The sequence below is a fragment of the Micromesistius poutassou genome, assembly GCF_964030765.1.
Source record: "Micromesistius poutassou genome assembly, chromosome: 16".
NCBI lineage: Eukaryota > Metazoa > Chordata > Actinopteri > Gadiformes > Gadidae > Micromesistius > Micromesistius poutassou.
This window is the reverse complement of record NC_140286.1, coordinates 11847914-11869447: the sequence shown is the minus strand read 5'-3', so window position 1 is coordinate 11869447 and position 21534 is coordinate 11847914. Positions and strand designations below refer to the sequence as shown.

Below are 21534 nucleotides of genomic sequence, written 5' to 3'. Positions count from 1 at the left end.
TCCCAAAATCAGTATGTATCTAATATATGGAGCAGTGGCATAACATCATGATGATGGCCCCGGTGCAAGACGAGATTGTTGGGGGGGGGGGGGGGGGGGGGAATGCGATCGGACGGGATCGTTGACGGGGGGGGGGGGGGGGGGGGGGAGCATGCCATAGCGGAGTTGCGATCGGACCGTCGATATTTTCGCCACTGATATGGAGTATCTAGGGAAATTAGACTCTGACCGGGTACGGAAGGCAGACTTGAATTTCAACAGGGAGGTAAGGTGAAAAGGCAGCTTCCCAAGTAGGGCTTTGTAAATAAAAAGAAGGCAGTGCCTATCCCTCCTAACAGACCACCCCATATTTTTGTATAGTGCACGATGGTGAGTTTTAAAAGGATCTCCAGTGATAAAACAAATGGCACTGTGATAGACAGTGTCAAGTGGTTTTAAAACTGAGGGGGCAGCATGCATATATTCAATGTCACCATAGTCCAAAACAGACTGAATTTTTGATTGGACAATCAGCTTTCTGTTTTCAAGACATGGCCTAATTCTATATGGTGCACCCAGTTTTACTTTGACCTTTTTTGTAAGTTCAAGTACATGAGTTTTAAAAGACAGTCTATCATCTAGCCAAATACCCAGGTATTTATAACTAGGGACTCGCTCAATAGTAGTACCATTGAAGGAGCAAATGTTATGTGCTGGAGAGATGGGCTTCCTTGATTTTGAGTAAATTGTGAATTTGGTCTTGGACTCATTTAGGACGAGTTTGAGACTTAGCTGGGATTTCTGTATGCCATCAAAATCAAATTGGAGCTTGGACACTGATTCTTCTACAGTTGTTGCAATATAAAATAATAAGTATTACTATTATTATTATTATTATCATCATTAATTATCATTTACCACAAGTGGTAACAATAACAATACTTAGTTTACACACACACACACACACACACACACACACACACACACACACACACACACACACACACACACACACACACACACAATCGTTTTTTGAGCATGTTAAAACTTTTACAGCAAAACAATTAAATTAAATTAAATTCTACTTTATTTCGCCATGTATACAAATACTAGGAATTTGAATTGGTCTTCTCCATGCAGGCAACACAGTAAAACAGAAAGACAAAAACAAAAACACAATACAAGGACAAACAGTAGGCTACCATCACGAGCAATAAATTAATAGGAATGTAGATGCAGTGTTAAATAAAAATAAAGAGCAATGGAGTCCAAGTTTAAGAGTTATTTAGGAGGGCTATTGCTTGGGGGAAAAAACTGTGGCGGTGGCATGATGTTTTGGGCAAAATAGCCCTGTAGGCCTACCGCTTTCCAGAGGGGAGAAGATTAAACAGACTATTGGCAGGATGAGAGGGGTCGGCCGCAATCTTCACAGCTCTGTTAGTGGACCTGGAGCTGTGCAGGTCCATGATGGAGGACAGGGGGCAGCCGATGATCCGCTCTGCTGCCCGGACGACTCTTTGTAGCCTGGCCTTTGCGCGGGCTGACGCAGAGGCAAACCGGACAGTGAGGGAGGATGTTAGCACACTCTCAATGACCGCTCTGTAGAATTGTACCAGTCCCCCCATGATGGGGGGACTGGTACAATTCTTAAGAACTCTTGAGTCCAACTCTTAAGAATGGTAGTGAATAGAGAAATAAGGTGTCAAATAATGCAATGATTCCCTTATAAACTGTTTTTACCTTGAAGACTGCAGCAGATGGTAAGGTGTGTCACAGGTGTTTGTGTGAAAGGATACACACACACTTGTGTAACCGTTTAGGTAACATTCGGGCTGAGAACCAACAACCACCAGCATTGCAAGAATTCACTTCGAGCTGCCTCGTACCCATTGGCTCCAGACTCATGCACGCCTTCTGGAGCTGTTGTTTATTCCACGTGTAGTGGATTACATCCTTACATACATAAAGTGACAGCTCATTGAACCATTCCCCGCTCTGAATGGCTTACGTAACACCAATGAATGTCATCTGAAGGCGGGGCTAAGGGAGGAGATATAAGTGAGGTCATTGTCAGGGCTAGAATTCAGAAACTAGGGAGACCGAAGGGGTTTTAAACCAATAACGCAGTCCCGCCAACCATAATAACTTGTTTGCCATTAAACAGCCACGACCAAGCCAAGACTCTGAAGACTCGAAAGAAATTTATTTTTATAAACTTTTCAAAAGCCCACTGGGAATTTTCTTTTTGACGGGTGAGTGAAACGTCTTCTTTTAGTTATATTTTATTGTGTGATGCGTCGATCTGATGGGTGATTTCATTGCTGTATTAATGCATACATTTTTAAAACAACGACCTAAGAATATCCCTAAATTAAAAAAAATAAAATGTCCCCTTGCTGAAATGACCCTTGCTAATCGAGGAGTGGTGTTTTATGTTGCTGTACGCAGTATGTGCTCCCGTGAACTGTGTCAGTGTGCGGGTCAGGCGCGGTCAGTGGAGTAGACAGTAGTAGCGCGTCTAGCCCCCGTGCTACTGCAGTAGATCCATGCTCGAATAACACCGCATCATATGACCCTTATTATCCAATTAGTACGTTTTTTCAATAAGTCTACTGAAATACCTACTTTGGGGTCACGTGAGGTCGATTGGAAGTCATTTAACAACATCTGGTTTTATTTGATATTATATATATATATATATATATATATATATATATATATATAGGTTTTATTACATAAACATTGCATAAAGAAGGCTGTCATTAGTGTACACTATACTTGCGTTCCCTTATACATGGATGGGGGCTTTACCGTTGTCATGTTATATGTGTGTTATATGTGAATCAACAGGTACAGTGAATTTGCCGGGAATTTGTATGTATTACCCAAAAATCTCAAATAGATACACTTTGTTCCCAAATTATTTTTTGTGAAGAACTTACAACCTGTAGGCCTGCTTTTGTACTTGGTAAAGGTCTCTGGCGTGACCTCTTCCTAAGCTCCAATGTGAAGGTGAAGGATGCAGATTCATCTTCATGGAAGCACATTAGAGATGACATTGTACTGGACATTACAGGCTACACTCAAATTACCTTCTCTTTAATCAGAGTAGGTGATTTGAAAAAAAAACGAAAAACATGCAGATATTTTATGTGAGGCTGTATAATGTATGTTTGATTTGCTGTGTCCTTGCTTTCCTCAATTCATTGAATAATGCAGTGGGGTCTGGGGACACACGTAGTGTGTCCCCTGGAGGTAGCATATGCTCGCTATTGCGTACTGCATACTGTTACGCCCCACTGCCCACATGGCGGTGTGTGAATGTGATGCAGGTCTACAGGGAGAGCAGAATGCCTTCTGCTTCCAATAAACACCATGAGGAGGTCCAGGGAGCAGTATTATTTTTTTTTGGTGTATTTAGATTGTCCTCATGTAGTCTACAGACTCAGTCTCAGCGGCCCTGTAAAGTCCTTTGAAGAAAATTGCGAGGGGAAGTTTGTTGAGGTCAGCATGGATTCTTGCCATGTGGTGTCCAGGGAGAGGACACAAAGGGTGTGCGTGGCTGACATCGTAGCGCTCTGTGAGCGCTGGGAAATTACGTGAGATTTATATTAGGATAAAATTGATGTTTATTATCCCCAAGGGGCAATTTGATGCACAGCCAGCAGTAAAAAAGAAACAGCAAACACATAACAACAACGGATGCACATCCATAGCGCCCCCCCCCCCCTTCCCCATGCAGCTTGCCTGTGTTTGCTAAGCTGTTACTTGATGCAACCATAAAAGATGTCAGTGTAAATGTCAATGTAAATTGAGCTGGTTGCACAAGACTGTAAGGCAATACTATGAGGGGATGAGTTGGGTTATAAAACGCTAGCACCTGCACATTTATGTAAGGTGGTTTGGGTTGACACGTAGAAGATGTAACAGCGGAGCTGGGGAAGTGCAGCAGAGAGGGGAGGAGACATGACGATGATGCAACCTGTTCCCTCCTTCTAAAGCAGAGCCTCTATGTACGTAACTGAAGCTGAATATGTCTGAATGGCCATGTTGTGTTCACAGGAGCAGGGATAAAGGACGGCTGATTACATACAATGCAATATCCCCTTTATAACCCATAAGCATTGCATTATATAAACAATATATAATCATTTCATTACATATACAATATATAAAATCCATATATAATCATTACATGAAGATATACATAATACATAAATAATCATTACATTAAAATATATAATCTATATATAATCATTGCATTAAGATATATATATATGTATATATATACATATATATATAATATATAATCATTACCTTAAAATATATATAATATCAATATTACATTCAATATTTTCAATATTCAATATTAAATATGGCATCAATATGAATGGCTGTTCATACTGTCGCACTTTAAATGCCATTCAGAGCGTAGCTTACTTTGGTAATATGACATATCTGAGTGAAAAAGGTATTGGTGCGGGACAAAATGTAGGAGGAATGTTATGAGGTCCTTGATTTGATTAATTTGACGTGACACTAGCCAGCTTTCGCCGGCACTGGAGCAAAACATCATGTGAGTGGTTAAAATGCCTGCCAGCACAGACACGCCTCATCACTTTTACTCATTGAATAAATGTCTCTGTTGTAAGCGAACGCACATTTGAAATGGTGGAAATACTAATGGTGGTGTCAAATCTAAATGTATTCGTTTCCAAGCATGTATTTTAAACATTCCCATACAGCATCCTTCTATCTATTATTGCACTCCATAAAAATATCCAAAAGGTGGACGTGTCTGACATGGCTCTGTGTATCCTCCTCCTCAACAGCTCATCCACCTCAGCCATCCCTTCCTTCCGGCAAACCCCTGTGAGGACAATGGGGTAACTGCGTTCCTGCTCCACCAACACCACCACACTCCGACCCAAACAGCCTCCACCGCACCGCCTCCTCATGTCTCAGGACTCTGACCCCAAGCTGTACCACTTCCCCGGTCTGGAAGACGAGGACGGGGCCCTGGGATGCAGACGGGCCTCCCTGTGTGGCCCCGCGCCCCGGGGGGCCACCAGGCGCGGCTCCATGGCACAGCTCCGCCGCATGGGGAGCTACGGCCAGGGGGGCCCCGACCTGGGGCTGGCCTCCGAGGGCAGCGACAGCAGCGGGTCCCTGCAGGGCCCCCCGGCCCCGTCGCCGCGGGGCCACCGCTCCCGCCAGCTGCCCGAGGAAGACGTGGAGATGAAGAGCAGCGGGTCGAGCGGGAGCGGGACCGAGTCCCACGGAAACGAGAGCCGTGGCAACCAGAGCCACGGTGACGGGTCAATAGGAAGCTCCAACGGCAACAGCAAGGACTCGGCTCTGTTGACATCTTCCGGGAGCAACAAGAGGTCAGTGGCCCCTATGGGAGGAGAGGGTTGAGCCTGCTCACACTACAACAATACAGCTTTTGTAACTCTATATGTTCTGTTTTGTTAGTTATTAGGGCTGTAAAAATCCAGCATGAGCTGTATTCACTTTTTCTACCTTTCTATCAAAATTGATATTGAGCCATTGATCCATGTAGATATTACCCTAACCCTATCAATTAAGTTTTCACATTAAGTTCTTTCAAATAAGGGGGCTTTGATTAAGTTGAAAAGCAATGACTGTTTAACATTGACTCTAACCAGGGCTTCATACTTTCCCACTAAAATTGAGAAGCATGCTGTTTTGTAAGTTTAACTTCATCCCGCTCTAATCCATACTGTTCATATTGGAGTTTAGGTTAAAATGTGTGGTGTTGTGGGCGCTAAATCTGGATCTGAGAGCAGTGGCGTCACTAGGCTGTTTTATTCGGGGCTAAAGCCCCGGATCAAATTGAAATAGCCCCGAATCTATTTGTGTTTGAAAAACACCCCCCTAACAATCTCGTCCTCCCACGATCGCTCGATACCCCCCACTGAGCCCCGGATGTTTAAGAAACCTACAATCGTGCCTGTCTGAGAGTGTACCATGAAATCAGTGTGAAGTTTCACTCATGTCTGTCAGAGCAGACTTCTAGACTTCCTGCTCTGACAGACATGAGTGAAACGTAGGCGTAGGCGCGCGGATGTCTGACCGGCAGGCATGCAGTCGGCAGATGGGATGTGTTTCACAGCCTCTTCCTCCTCCGATCTTGTTCCTATGACGACACAGTGTGCCTCCTCCATGTGGCAGACTCGTCATTCTGCCTCCCCCCCTCTCCCTCCTCTCCCCCGCCTCCCCCGTTGTCAATGGTTTGGTCATTAGTACCAGAAATTCAGAAGTAGTTCCAAACTGCTATATATGGCCCTTGGCCATATTGTTTGAAGATAATTAGCTAATTATTCTTATAGTGTGGTTTCATGAATGCCATCGAAACCGTTAAATAGTTTAAGAAAGAATAAATGGTCAAGGCCTCTGTTTATTTCCATCTAGTCCTCCACACGCCTACTAAATATCTGAGAGAAACCCAATTAAATTCTTTAAACATTAACTCCAGCCATTTATAGCAGTTTTGGCAGATGGCAACCTAGATGCCCTGCACCACTGTGACGTCAAGTGCACCTCATGGAAACTCTCGCTCTATCTCTCTCTCTCTCTCTCTCTCTCTCTCTCTCTCTCTCTCTCTCTGTATCTCTCTCTCGCTCTCTCTCTCTCTCTCTCTCTTTCTCTCTCTCTGTCTCTCTCTGACTCTCTCTGTCTCTCTCTCTTTCTTTCTCTCTATTATATTTTTAATTGGATTATTTTAATTCATTCAACCATGATGTTGAATCAAGGGTGTGTGTGAATCTCCTGTATATCCTCTCTTTGCCTTTCCTTCTCTTTAAGGAGTTATTTATTGTGAGATGAGAGATGAGATGAGTGGGCCGTATGGCTGAAAACAACCAGTAGTACTCAGGCCAGCTTCCTTCTACAGAGCCCACTCACTAAACGTGGCTGACACAAAATATATTTTTAGCATGGACTGACGGCAGGGAGTGATTGGTTGTTTCTAGTATGTGTCACTTTCAGTCGATGCTTGGTAATTTATTTGTGTCATTTATATGTGACAAAGAATTATCCACATTGTCAGTTGGCTGTGGAAAATGTATTGACTGCCATTAAGTTCAGGCGTACGACTTGAGGTGCTCCTGACCAATGAGAAGACTCTAAATCTCACTCTTTCTTCCTGATTTATTCAAACCTTTTATTTTACATAATGTATGTATGTTTGTATTAATAAACACATTTGTATCCATCATCAGTTGCTTTCTAATATCAATAATCACATATCTAATACGATTTGGTTTGGGGTTACAATGTAGTTCTTACGATCAATGTTTTCATTTCCTCTCTCCATCCTCTCTTCTGCTCTCCCAGTTCTGACTCCCACAGCCCGTCCACTCCCAGCAGCTCCAACGCCTTCAGCCTGCTCAGCTCCGAGCAGGATAACCCCTCCACCAGCGGCTGCAGGTCAGCACACACACACACGCACACGCACGCACACACACACACACACACACACACACACACACACACAGCACCAACATCACCATTAGGCCTACACTGGATATATAGATAGAGCACTATCCATGCACTGGTTGACTGACATTGTGTTTTTGGTATTAACATAAAGTATTATGTTAAATTATTCTGATGTTATGGTAATATCTTAAAGATTATTTCTTTCTAACTGAAACATGCTTTTGACATGCATTTTCTGTCTTTGTGTGTGTGTGTGTGTGTATGTTTATGTGTGTGTGTTTGTGTGTGTGTGTGTGTGTGTATGTTTATGTGTGTATGTTTGTGTTTGTGCGTGTATGTGTGTATGTTTATGTGCGTATGTTTGTGTGTGTGTGTGTGTGTGTGTGTGTGTGTTGGCCGACTCCTCACTGCTGTGATGTGTTCACCAACACAGCAGTGAGGAGTCGGCCAAGGCCAAGACCCAGAAGGAGCTGCTGAAGACGCTGAAGGAGCTGAAGCTCCTGCTGCCCGCCGAGAAGAGGAGCAAGGGCAGCACCTCCTCCACCCTCAACACGCTGAAATACGCCCTGCGCTGCGTCCAGCAGGTGGAAGGTGAGCGCCCTCTCTGACAGATGACGTCTGGCTGTCTGGGGCCTCAAACCCTTGTCCTGAATAGACTAAAGGTCAGCAGAACAGCATGGTGCTGGATGATGTACTGAGCGTGTCGTGTTCTCCCTCTGGTCCTCAGCCAACGAGGAGTACTACCAGCTGCTGAGGACCAACGACAGCCAGCCCTCGGGCGTGGACGTGTCCTCCTACACCATCGATGAGATCGACAGCATCACCTCCGAGTACACTCTCAAGAACAACGTGAGTCCGCCTCGTCGTCTCTAGCAGAGTCACAAGCCCACCCTTGGAGTGCTTATATACCTGTGTATATATAGTGCTTATTTAAGCACTTAAAAAGGCCTTAACAATATGAAGGGCTTTACAATATTGCCTAAAATTCACCACATTCATGCACACATTCACACACCGACGGCGGTGTCATCCATGTAATGAGACAGCGAGCTCGGAGGGAGCAGTTAGGATGAGGTGTCTTGCTCAGGGACACTCGACGCTAGGACGCTAGGACGCTAGGACGTCTTAATGCATATAGTTTGAATGCGGCATTCAAACTACTACGGACTTCTACTACGGACGTCGACTCTTATCGTCGATCCGACACGCTTCATTTCGTTGTTTTTTTTCCGCCGTGCCCAACAGGACATCTTTGCGGCGGCGGTGTCTCTGATCACGGGCCGCATCGTCTACATCTCGGACCAGGCCGCCTCCATCCTCAACTGCAAGCGGGAGGTGTTCCAGAACGCCAAGTTTGTGGAGTTCCTGTCGCCGCAGGACGTCAGCGTGTTCTACAGCTTCACCACGCCCTACCGCCTGCCCTCCTGGAGCATGTGCACCGGAGCAGGTAGACACACACACACACATGCACACATACGTGCACACATGAACACAATCACACGCGCGTGCTCATACGCGGTCACGCACACGCACACACGTACACATGCACATTAAAAGCATGCGCGCGTGCGCACAGATACACATACACAATGACATACACATGCACATGCATACACACACGGGCGCGCACACATCAACATACCCTTAAGACACACCGCCAAACACCACTAGACTAGCTTTCATAGTCTTTATAATGTATAACAATTAGTTTTGTTATTTGTAAAATGGTACCCGTTGCATTAGCAATGTAATTAATCACCTAGTTCTAAGTGCTTAGAAAAAGGAAGGGCAAGAAAAACAATGGTATATGGAAACTCAATAATATAGTCCATGAAGCACAGCTTGCCAGCGACCACAATGCTGAGATGAGATGTCCAAACACTGTGGTGGCTGGCAAACTGTGGCTCTCTTGTGCTGCTCCTACCAAGGTCGACTCGCAGACATCTCATCTATATTTAAACAGGGATAGGAGTTACTGGAGTCAGCCCCACTGAGGCCAAACACACACCTGGTGTGATGTCCGTCATCCGGTATTCACCGTGGCTCACTGGATTGTTTCCATGAGCAGCGACTTGCCTTTGGATGATTTGTTCGTGTTTTGACCCGTGGAAAAACACATTGGTGGCTGATGAGGTGGTGGTGGAGGTCAGGTTTCCAAGTTGTTGTTGCTCTTATGAATTAAACCATGGCTCTCTGCCCTTTCAGAGTCCTCGCCGCCCGACTGCATGCAGGAGAAGTCCTTCTTCTGCCGTATCAGGTGGGTGGCTGCCTGATTCCTGGCTCCATTGCTTCCTGTTTTCCTCTATCCACCCCTTATACCTGATGCCCCTTTTTCCTCTACACTGAAACAGACACACACACACACACACACACACACACACACACACACACACACACACACACACAAACAGGCACACTCACCCACATACACACACCTAAACATTTGATCTCATGCATGGACCATCATCATGCATCATTTATTTGAATGCAGTGGCTCTACAGTGGCCCCTGCAGTTAAACATCTAGAAGCTGCCCGGTGTTGTAGCCCTCTCCTAAACACCCACTGCTTTCCTTGTGTTCTGTTGCCCGTGTGTCCCCCTCTCTCTGCAGCGGGGGTAAGGAGCGTGCGGGGGACCTCCAGTATCTGCCCTTCCGCATGACGCCCTACCTGATGAAGGTTCAGGACAGCGGGCACCCGGAGGACCACCTCTGCTGCCTCCTGCTGGCTGAGCGCGTCCACTCCGGATACGACGGTACGCTCCCTCCCCCCCCCGGCCACGCCGCCCGTAACCAATGACATTTACATTCAGGGCATTTAGCAGATGCTTCCATCCAAAGCGACTTACAATAAGTACATTTGTCAGAAGAGAGAGAAACGATGTATCGCTGTCGGTACAGTAAAGTTATTGCTAGGTTACCCATTCCCAGTATACAAAAAGATAGCTAGGATAAGATGCTACACGATGCTACAAGATGCTACACGATGCTTAGTACTATTTTCTAAGTGCCAGGACATACAACATACAAAAAGTATGTACATTAAATAAATGTAAATACATGCATACGCACACAGATCCAATGACTGGTTCTTATTTTTACATCACAGCCTGCTTGTGTGTGTGTGTGTCTCCGTCCCGGCCCTACAGGGCTGGCTAAAAGGGGGGACTATTGTTCCTTTCCTACAGTGGGGCCTAGTTCTGCTGCAGATAAACAGTGTCAATGAATAACAAGGGCCACTGCTTTGTGTCTCTCTGCAGCTCCCCGAATCCCCACAGACAAGCGCGTGTTCACCACCACACACACCCCGACCTGCGTGTTCCAGGACGTGGACGAGAGGTCAGACAATCGGCCCGCAAAACGTTTATTTATTCATTGTGTTCATTCGAAGCGATAAAGTAGCGCACGAATAGCACACCGTGCAATGGTGGGCAGTGAGCAGCCTGAACCTGTGCTGACGTGTGGATGTGTTCCCAGGGCGGTGCCTCTTCTGGGGTACCTCCCGCAGGACCTCATCGGCACCCCGGTCCTGCTGCACCTCCACCCCAACGACCGGCAGGTCATGCTGGGCGTCCACAGGAAAAGTGAGCCTACGTCCTACGTGTGTGTCTATGGATGAGGTTTCAAGTCTGAGCAGGGAAAGGTGTTTACTGATGTCTGGTCCTCTCTCTCTCTCTCTCTCTCTCTCTCTCTCTCTCTCCATCCATCCATCCATCCATCCATCCATCCATCCATCCATCCATCCATCCATCCATCCATCCATCCATCCATCCATCCATCTATCTATCTCTATCCCTCTCCTCTCGTAGTCCTGCAGTTCGGGGGCCAGCCCTTCGACCACTCGTCCATCCGGTTCTGCGTGCGTAACGGGGAGTACATCATCCTGGACACCAGCTGGTCCAGCTTTGTCAACCCCTGGAGCCGCAAAGTGTCCTTCGTCATCGGGAGGCACAAAGTCCGCATGTGAGTGGCTATCGAAGTCGTTTTGCAAAACCCCCCTAGCCATGTGATTATCCCGTGTCCCTAGGGTCTTCACTCTTTCCCCCCCTTAAGAGTTTCTCAGGCTTGGAATCTTCAGCATTAATCATTGATAATAAATTCATAAACTTTCTGTTATGTATATATATATATATATATATGTTAATACAATATATGTTAATGTGTGTGTGTGTGTGTATGTGTGTGTGTGTGTGTGTGTGTGTGTGTGTGTGTGTGTGTGTGTGTGTGTGTGTGTGTGAATTCCCAGTGGCCCCGTCAATGAAGATGTGTTCGTGGCTCCGGCCCCCAAGCCTGGAGAGACGAAGACCATAGACCCGGACGTCCCGGAGATCACAGAGCAGATCCATCGGCTCCTCTTGCAGGTGAGAGAGAAACCAGACACAGCACACCAGGCGGGAAACAGAAAAGACACATTTTGAGAGTTTTTTTGGGATGTTAAGCCATTCACCCTTTTTGTTATGCACGCCTGCCCCCAGCCGGTTCACAACACTGGCACTACGGGCTACAGCAGTGTGACCAGCAACGACCTCCACATCAGCATCAACTCCCCGGGAGAGAGTGTTGGCCACAAGGTCCACCCCGAGGTAGAGGGCGAGAGCAGCAAGACCAAACCGGTGAGTGGGCCACCGTCTCTGTAGCCTGGGGGTTGGAATGTACCTCCCGTCCTACCTACATAGGTTCCTTAACGTCACTCCACACTGTCGTCGGCTGGCGCTGACAATACGCCGACCGGGCATTGCCTCTCCACAGCGTACCTTCCAGGAGATCTGCAAGGGGATTCACCTCCAGAAGAGCCAGGAGCAGCAGCTCTGCCTGGCTACCGCCGCCAAGCCAGAAGCCAAGAGACCCAGCACCACGACCACCACCACCACCACCACCACCACCACCACCCCCACCACCACAGGCAGCAGCAGTAAGTCCACCCTAAACCCTGAGAGACACACATAGAGATTGATGCAGCATCTAGGCAACGGCTTTCTGTATTTGGGTTTACACTGTGTTGGTGTAATTCACTGGGTTTTTGTGAGTTTGGAAGGTTGTGTGTATGAAGGTGTGTTGACATCTATGTGCGCACATGTTTGTGCCTGCATGCTTGTGTATGTGTATGTGTATGTGTGTGTGTGTGTGTGTGTGTGCATAATTGCTGTGTGTATGTGTGTCTTTGGGTTCACACTGTATTGGTGTATATCCATGAGCTGCTCCTAAGCCCATCTCTCTCTCTCTCTCTCTCTCTCTCTCTCTCTCTCTCTCTCTCTCTCTCTCTCTCTCTCTCTCTCTCTCTCTCTCTCTCTCTCTCGACCCTCCAGTAGAAGTGGCTGGCAAGGACTCCACGGCCCCCCTTAGTTGGAGGAATGCTGGGGCCGTCATGGAGGCGAACAGGGCCTCCGTCCCGGAGGAGCTGGCCTTCAACGACCAGACTGTGTACTCCTACCAGCAGATCAACTGTCTGGACAGCGTCATCAGGTACACATGGGTGGAGGTTTGGCTGAGGCGTGAGATCACTTTGTCTATTTTGCTGTTGTCACGTAGGCGATAGTTTGTATTTACGTTTTCTGCCACCTAGTGGTTCAAATCATCCTGCATGCCGCAACCTGCCTGTTCTCGTAACTCAAAGCAGAGATATGCCCATAAAATAACGACAACAAAGCATTTTTTGACCAGTCTGTGATTACTTCTTGAAGACACGCTTATGGCGCCATGGTGCGGTACCAGTGGAGATGCAGAGCTGGCGCTCAATGTGTTGTGGTGTTTCAGGTACTTGGACAGCTGCACCAGCCCCGTCACCATGAAGAGGAAGTGTCAGTCCACCTCCATCACCATGTCCTCCAACTCAGAGGAGGACGACCAGCAGAAGGACCACGTCTCCGCCCGGGCATCTGGAGGTACGTTCTCCTCCTCTGTTCACATGCTACCAGTCAGGAGTCACAGCAGCCCTCGTGCTCTCTGGCTCTTTATTTATTTTTTTGCTATCTGACTCTGTAAAACGTCAATGTCTCTGGTTGTCTGTTCTCTTTGCCAGAAGCGGCCATGTTAAAGGATCAGCCTGTTCATCGTCCCTTGGGCGATGCAGACAAAAAACCCAGTGAATCGGCCCCAACCGTAGTGGGCACCTCCCTCCCTTTACCTGTGCCTGATAAACCAGAGAGTGTGGTGTCCCTCACCAGCCAGTGTAGCTACAGTAGCACCATTGTACATGTAGGGGACAAGAAGCCCCAGCCAGAGTCGGGTAAGCGCACATGAAACAGGATCCTTTACCTTCCTGTCTGTGTCTGTCTGTGTGTGTCTGTGTCTGTCTGTCTCTGTGTGTGTGTGTGTGTGTGTGTGTGTGTGTGTGTGTGTGTGTGTGTGTGCGTGTGTGTGTGTGTGTGTGTGTGTGTATGCGTTTTATTATGCTTTACTATGATTTTGTGTTGATGCACTTCTGCTAGTGTAGTACTTGTGTGTTTGTCTTTTGTGCGCTTGTGGGTTTTGTGTTGAAGGTTTTCGTTGTAGGTTTGTTGTACGTGAAAACGGTGGCAGGAATTTGTATTTATAAGTTTACTAATAAGTTACTTATAAGTTTAAGAAAGATAGGGAAGGCCACACGAAGTGGAGCTGTTTCTCTGTCAGATCCAGAGAAAATCCTCCTACGAATAATGCTTCATTTTATTAAATCCGTCCCCCACATTCAGTATGTGACACAGACATGAATCAGCCCGGACACTTGCTATTCGTGTAAGACAAGACACATGCTATCAGCTCATTAAATCAGCTGGATGTGTGTCTGTCTAAAGCTGGTGCTGTGGATGGTTCCTGGGCCCTGGAGCTAGGAGGTGGTTGACAGGCCCAGGAACAATGCAATGTTGTTCCCTCCCCTGTAGAGCTGGAGGCCGCTGCCATCGTTGATTTTCGTTTACAGGGTGTTCAGCATTCTGAACACCCTGGGTTGGAATAGAGGGTCCACGCCTCCTGATTCCCAATTCTAGGTCCACCAGTATCATCATTCTCCCAAGGGCAGAACCAGTTTCATAACCATACCCATTACCATACTCACAGGGAATGTTTAGGTCTAGCCTGTAGGCAAATGCTTAATCTTGGTTACGACACGTATCCTGTCCAAGCTGTAAATCGGCCTACGTTGAAAGTGTTCCTAGTTGAGCTTGCTGTTACCGCAGTGTTTGCTAAGTGCTTTTATGTCTCGTCTCGTGACTCCATGTGCAATAATGTCAATGTTAGTCCTTGCTCGCTATCAATTTTCATCAACTTTGCTTTTGTGTGATGCAAAACGTGTGCTACTGTGTCCTACTGTGTCCTACTGTGTGTGTGTGTGTGTGTGGTGTGACGTACACAACAAACATTATTGCCCCGCCAATGCGTCCCCTGGGTGCTAAGCATCGCTCCCCCTGGTGTCTCTGCAGAGATCATAGAGGAGATGACCGACGGGCCCCAGACCCCGGGGCCTCACACCAGCGCAGTGTGCCCTCCCCACCAGGAGAGGGAGTCTTCGTACAAGAAGCTGGGGCTGACCAAGCAGGTGCTGGCGGCCCACACGCTGAAGGAGGAGCAGGCCTTCCTCTCCCGCATCCGGGAGCTCAGGGGGGTCACCGCCTTCAAGGCCGACTGCTCACACTACCTGGAGCGCCAGAGGGGGCCCATCGTCAGCGATGGTACTGAGATACACGCACACAACGGGAACACGCGCAGGAACGCACGCATGCACGTACACACACGCACGCACGCACACATTCACACATGTAACACACACGCACATCACACGGGGACACGGACACACACACACACACACACACACCATATCATATATTGTATTGACCTACATTAACCTTGACGGATCTCATGGAGACTGACTGCCGTGAAAGCAAAAAAGCCGTGAAAGCAAAAAACAAAAAACTAAATATTGTATCTAACCCCCCCTATGTCCTGTCTCCCCCTCCCGCCGCCACCCTCAGCTGTGCCCGCCGGCAGGACCTACCAGCAGCCGGGGGCCGAGCCCGGGCCCCGGCGCAACAAGAAGACCAAGTCCAAGCGCGTGAAGCAGACGGCGTCGTCGGACAGCACCGTGTCCCACCACCGCCTGCAGCCCCGCCGCACCCCCCTGCTGCTCCCCCAGGGCCTGAACCAGACCTCCTGGTCGGCCTCCGAGACCTCCTTCTCCGCGGCGTACCCGGCCGCCATGCCCGGCTACCCGGTGCAGGTCGACCCGGGCCTCGCCGCCGGCAGCGTGGACCCCTCGCTGGCGGGCTACAGCCAGGCCCCGTCCTACGTGCCCGCCCTCCGCCCCGCCGCCCCGTACGAGGAGCCCGTGGTGGCGCCCGTCCTGGCGCTCATCCTCCCCAACTACCTGTTCCCCCAGGTGGGCGCGGCGGCCCCGCCCCAACACCAGCAGACCTTCTACCAGGCGGACCCCGCCGTCTACCCCCCTCCCCACCTGCCCTCCTTCTACCCTGCTTCTTCTTCTTCTTCTGCCTTCCGGGAGCAGTGCGGTCCTTACGCCGGGCCCGCCCCCTATGCTGTGCAGCCTCAGTTCCCCCCGGGTCACCCCTTCGCCTCCCACGGCCCGGGGTACCAGCCCACGGCGTTCCCCTTCCCCCCGGCCGCCGTGCCGGACCCCTCCAGGGGCTGCTCCACGCCGCGCTCTCCCGTCGGGGCCCCGGAGCCGCCCGGCTCCCCGCCGCTCATCCAGTCCAGCTGCAGCTCTCCCCTGCAGCTCAACCTGCTGCAGCTGGAGGAGTGGCATCGCCCGCTGGAGTGGCAGGACGGTGCAGCGCTGCCCCCCTGTGGCCTGGGGGGCAACGGCAGCGAGAGGGAGAAAGGAAGGGGGGCAGAGAGGAAGGAGGAGCTTCAGCAGGTAAAGCAGGCCTCTTCCAAACTACCGTCCTGCACCGGTTTTGCACAATGTCCAAAGCTATTCTTAGAATAGCCGAGCAGAGCGATTTTAGGAGGTGAGGGCTGAGCTCTGTTCATGGCTGGAAGGGGACCGAACTGGAAGCTATTTTTAATCTCCGATAGATAGAGAGAGAGTAAGAAAAGAGTCTCTCTCTCTCTCTTCTATTGCTCTCCCCTCTTTTCCTCCATTCTGTATATTTTTTTGGGTTGTATGTATCAGTGGTTCCCAGCTTGTGGCCCGGGGGCCTGCCGTGGCTCCACCAGATACACTATTAGGGCCACAATATGATTATTCTGGAAATGTATAAATATTACCCAATATCTAATAGTCCGACCACAAACGGAAAGTCATTGGTTTATTAAAGAATACGAAACATTTGATATCAGAATTCATTGTGCATAAAGTCAAGTGCCATTTTTAAAACATGCTGCAAATACTCCTTCATCTTCCAACACCTTTGTTCTCTTTCCTTCACGTTTGTCCCCAGGCGAGCTCCCCTGGCGACGGGAACCACAGCGACGGCAGCTCCTCGTCCAGCGACATGATGGACATCTTCCTCCAGGAGGACTCCTGCTCGGGCACCGGCTCGGCCACCTCGGGGTCCATGGGCTCGGGCTCCAACGGCTGTGATACGTCCAACAGCGGAACGTCCAAAAGCAGGACCTCCATGAGCAGGACGTCCCGGAGCCAGACGTCAGCCAGCGGGACCTCCGGCAGCGGGATAGGTAGAGGAAGATAATAACGATATATTGGGGAGCCCCGGTGGCGCACCGGGTTGAAGCCATATAGACACAGTCCTGAACGCAGCGACCAGGGTTCGAATCCTGCCCGTGGTTCTATGCTGCAGGTCCTCCCATATCTTCCTCTATATCTCTCTCTATAATAAAGCAAAAAAAAAATGCTGAAATAAATCTTAAAAAAAAAGAAAATAATAATATGTTCCTTTTATATAGAGCCTTTCTCACACTCAAGGTCGCTCTACAGTGTCATGAGCACACACGGAACAAGACAGCACAACACGAAGTTCAACAACTGAAATGGAAACATGAGCTGTACATGTCTATGTTGTGATGTGTTGCAGTGAAGGATGCATGACCTGTTCGGATCGTTTAAACCATAACATGCGTTATATCGTTTTATATACTATAACATTTTCTTTAAGGTATCTGGATCATAGTATTCATTTGAAAGCCGGGGTTGGGATTAGATCTTTTACGTTTTTCTGTGGATAGGGTTTTTACTGTACTTTTATGTTGTAAGATCCATCATTCTTTCATATCGTTATGACATTGATTACTTTTTCTATAATATATCATCATATTTATTTATACGTCTGGCTTATGATGTGTCAATTGCATCGGGAATCATGATTTGATCCTCATGAAATTCAAACACTTGTGCATAATCTTGATAAAAAAAAGCATTCTCTGCATCTTGTGTGTATATATATATAAATATAGACATGTCTATAACTATTGCTGATGATATTTTCTGTTGTGGTCGTGCAGGGAGTAACGACAGCAGCCAATACTTTGGCAGTGTGGACTCGTCTCAGACTAGCCAGAAAGCCAACGGCCAATCAAATGACGGGGAAGCCAGAGCCATGGAGGTGGTGCCGAGTGAGCACTTCAACAAGTACGTACCTCTCAGAGTCTTTACACCCAGTGATCTCACCCTAAGCCTGGCCTCGTGTTTCTGCTGCCCTCATCGTGTCTCATGATAATGGTAACTTCCACTGGGGATAAAATGGAGAACCAAATACCAGTATTTATTTCATTCATTCTAGATAAAAAGACGTTAGATCAAATGACCATTAACATTGCCATACGTGCAGAGTGGAGTTGTCAAATTAATTGTTGGTGTGCTGTAGTCTGTATCAGTCCCCCTTGTGTAATCCAAAGCGCTGCACTGACTCGTTTTAACCACTAGATGGTGCTCCTGGATATCATGTCCAAAAGTCAATCACAAACGCAAAAATCTGAAATGGAGCGTAAAGAACCAGACCACATGAACCGCATTATTAACCAGAGTTGTGTTTGTTACGTGCTGTCCCTCCAGCGATGTGCAGCGGGTGCTGAGGCAGGACCGGGACAAGCTCCGACTGCTGCAGAAGAGCCAGCCTCACTTCAGCGAGGAGCAGAGGAGAGAGCTGATGGAGGTCCACCCCTGGTTGAGGAGGGGCTGCCTACCCAAGGCTATTGACATCAAGGTAGACCTCTCTTCTCTGCCTGCCACTCTTGCTCTCCCTTACTGTCTCTCTCTTTCTCTTACTCTCTCTCCCTTACTCTCTCTCTCTTCTATCACTCTTCTTTATTTACTTTTCCTTTATTCTGTCGATTTTTTGGGGTTGTATCAGTGGTTCCCAACGTGTGGCTTGGGGACCTGCCCTGGCACCACCAGATACTTTTGCTTTTAGGGCCACAAGATTATTATTCTGGAAATGAACAAATATTACCCAATATTGAATAGGCCGACAATGAATGGATAAATACATGGAAAGTCATTTGGTATATTAAAGAATAAGAAACAATTGATGTCAGAGTTCATTGTGCTTTACGTGCACTAATGAGGGGGGTCTGGTGTGTAAATCCCAGTTTCATTGGTTGTTAAACACACACACAGTAAGTGTGCTGCTACATGTGCTCGTGTGCTGATGGAGTCGTTTCTCTCCTCCCCCAGGTGTGCTCCTGCTGTAAGGAACCGGGAGAGGCGACGACCACCGCAGGACAGCCTCGCTCCGACGGCGTCAACACCCCGACCGAGATAAGGGAGCTCAGCTGCGTGAGGAAGCCCAGCGAGGGGCCCCAGAGCTCAGCGGGCCCTTCCTGCTCCCGCCTCTCTCCCAGCCCCGTGGCCCCTCCCAGCGCCAGCTAGCCCCTCCCACAGCACATAAGACTCCGTCTTTGGGTTTAACCCGCCTTTTTTTTACCGAAACGCATTCCGATAACTTTCAACCTGTTCCGATTCCGACGTTTAAAGGCCTAAGGGCTCTTTATGGTCCCACGTTCACGCAACGCAAGGGGGGTTACGGACCTGACGTGCGCCTCCCAAAAATTGTAACCTTCCGTCGAGGCGACGCAGCCGCAAGGGCTGTGATTGGTCCGCTCACTAAAACACGACGCAGGACCATAAACGTTCACGACTACATCGAAGCGTCTGCGTGGTCCTTGCGTTGCGTGAACGTGGGACCATAAAGAGCCCTTTACACAGCAGCACATTGCATTCTTAGACCAGGAAGTGCTTTAGAAGAGAGTTTTTTTTTATTTTCTTGACCATGGCTTGTCACTGTTACTTCGGTTGTATTTTATCATGTACACTGACACGCTTTCTTTTTTACTTTTTTGCATTTATATTTCAGAACTTGACTTCCACAATATCCTGATAATGTTATTTCAGCTGTTGGGATTTATTAGTAACCTCCCAAAAATGTCAATATATATTTTTATTTTTATACAGAAACTAGGCCTACTTGCTGCCTCAAAAGCTGATTTATATCTCTATTTTATATTATGAAAGATATGCCAACAGATAGCACAAGAGAAACCAGTGTGTGATATTTGTATGTTTTAATAAAAGAGGTGTATATTATTTTTGATAAAAGAGGAAAGAGCTGTATGCCTCAGCATTGCTGGACTACATGCTAAAGAGAAGCAAGACTCTTAGTCCAGAGTGGGAACGACCTGGGATGAGATTCATACTAAATGCCTTCATAGAGAACAGGGTGAATTAAAAGAATGATAAATAATGGAACGCAGCAACCATTAGGCCTATAAGCTGAGCGGTTTCCTTTGAGGTCCAGCCGTTGCAGCTGAAGCTCATTTTACCCTCCATGTCAAGTGTGTGGCCACTTTTGAAGTGGAACTTTTAGGGTTATTGCATGGCATAAAGCAATTTAAACCAGTTATCAAAGGTCTTTTTTTCTAGGCATTTGCGTCTGTGAATCTTTGCACTGCCCATTACCCTGCACATATGAAACAGAATATGCGCCTTTGATGCAAATTGTTCTGGTTTCTCTATCTTTTTATTTATTAAATTGCTGTTGTTGGAGAGGCACTTTAAATATCTGTCTGTTTTTGTCATTTCTTTCTACTGCAAAAAGCTACGCATCAATATTTCTCTGTACGGCACACTTACGGAGAGCTTTCATTAGTTCTCATTAAAAATGTATCAGGAAACCTACACATGGGCTACAAATCGACTTGACTTGATCATCCATTTACTTTCTCTCTTCTAAAGACCCATTAGGACTATCATTTGGCAGTTGACAGTACTCCCACTGTTTAACTGCGAACTGTTTGAAAGGGGATGTTAGTCCAATGCACTCGAACCGTCACAATATTATAAAGGGATTATTCTTCCAGAGCCGATGAGCATTTAATGGGTGTTAACGACTTGAACGTTGCTGCCAACCACATATTGTCCCTGTCTGGACGCCGATTTCTTCAACAAACGGTACTAATAATTAAATTAACGATTTCAAGTAAGTCCTAGAACAATTTCATGATTCATTCTCCGATACAAATCCCTAAATATGTTATTTTAAAGATCTGTAGCCTAGTCCTTAGATCTCATGTAGAGCCCAGCAGTCTGCAGACAGTGGAGCTGCGTGTCTGGGCCCTGGACTGGCCCACGTCTGGGCTGATCAAAGCGGCCACGGTCACTATCCTGTTGGCACCTCGGCTTCTTGAAGGCGAGGTGTGAAATGTTCAGATCGCACCCCCAACAGGGACCATTCACACCTTTGGGGGTGGGGGGTGGCAGGGTTCCCCCACAATTCCGGTCCCTCTCTCCTCGACATGAAATCATAAATCTACAACGATATCCTGGATGGCTTGAGTTTAGTTTCTACATCCGCAGTTGTATAGGACTGCATGTCTCTGCCTGGTGAAAGCTAAAACGCATTTGTTCCAACGTAGCAATGAAAGGGTTCTTCGGGACAGGGTACCTTGGTGTATGTGTAAACACTGGTGGGGGCGGGAGGGAGCTGGACATCAGAGAGCCTACCTGGCGATGCAGGACAAGGAGAGTGTCTGCAGCTCTCGCTGTGCCTTCTCGTCTGTCCTACTTCCACGCTGGTCTTAAGTGCACACAATGCATGCTTTTCATCAAGATGTATCGGTGAATATTATATATATTTAATTTAAACATGCGGCTATAAGAATGAAGCAGCCTGCTTTTGCTGAGCAGTTACCAAACTAAGATAAAGCTAT

The 21534-nt window shown here is 47.7% G+C and overlaps 1 protein-coding gene across 1 annotated transcript; it reads left to right on the top strand.

Annotated features, from left to right (window-relative positions):
- Positions 1 to 4935: 4935 nt before the first annotated feature.
- On the top strand, positions 4936 to 19198 carry per2 (period circadian clock 2; the record flags this gene model as incomplete). Its single annotated transcript, XM_084481512.1, has 22 exons — positions 4936 to 5366; positions 7339 to 7431; positions 7877 to 8034; positions 8171 to 8292; positions 8689 to 8890; positions 9649 to 9700; positions 10054 to 10196; positions 10701 to 10779; positions 10918 to 11024; positions 11250 to 11403; positions 11687 to 11801; positions 11916 to 12053; positions 12190 to 12269; positions 12784 to 12903; positions 13195 to 13322; positions 13460 to 13666; positions 14838 to 15086; positions 15387 to 16285; positions 16812 to 17049; positions 17833 to 17959; positions 18383 to 18533; positions 19004 to 19198. The coding sequence occupies 22 exons, from the start codon at positions 4936 to 4938 to the stop codon at positions 19196 to 19198; spliced, it is 4188 nt and encodes a 1395-aa protein (XP_084337638.1).
- Between the last annotated feature and the right edge of the window lie 2336 nt (positions 19199 to 21534).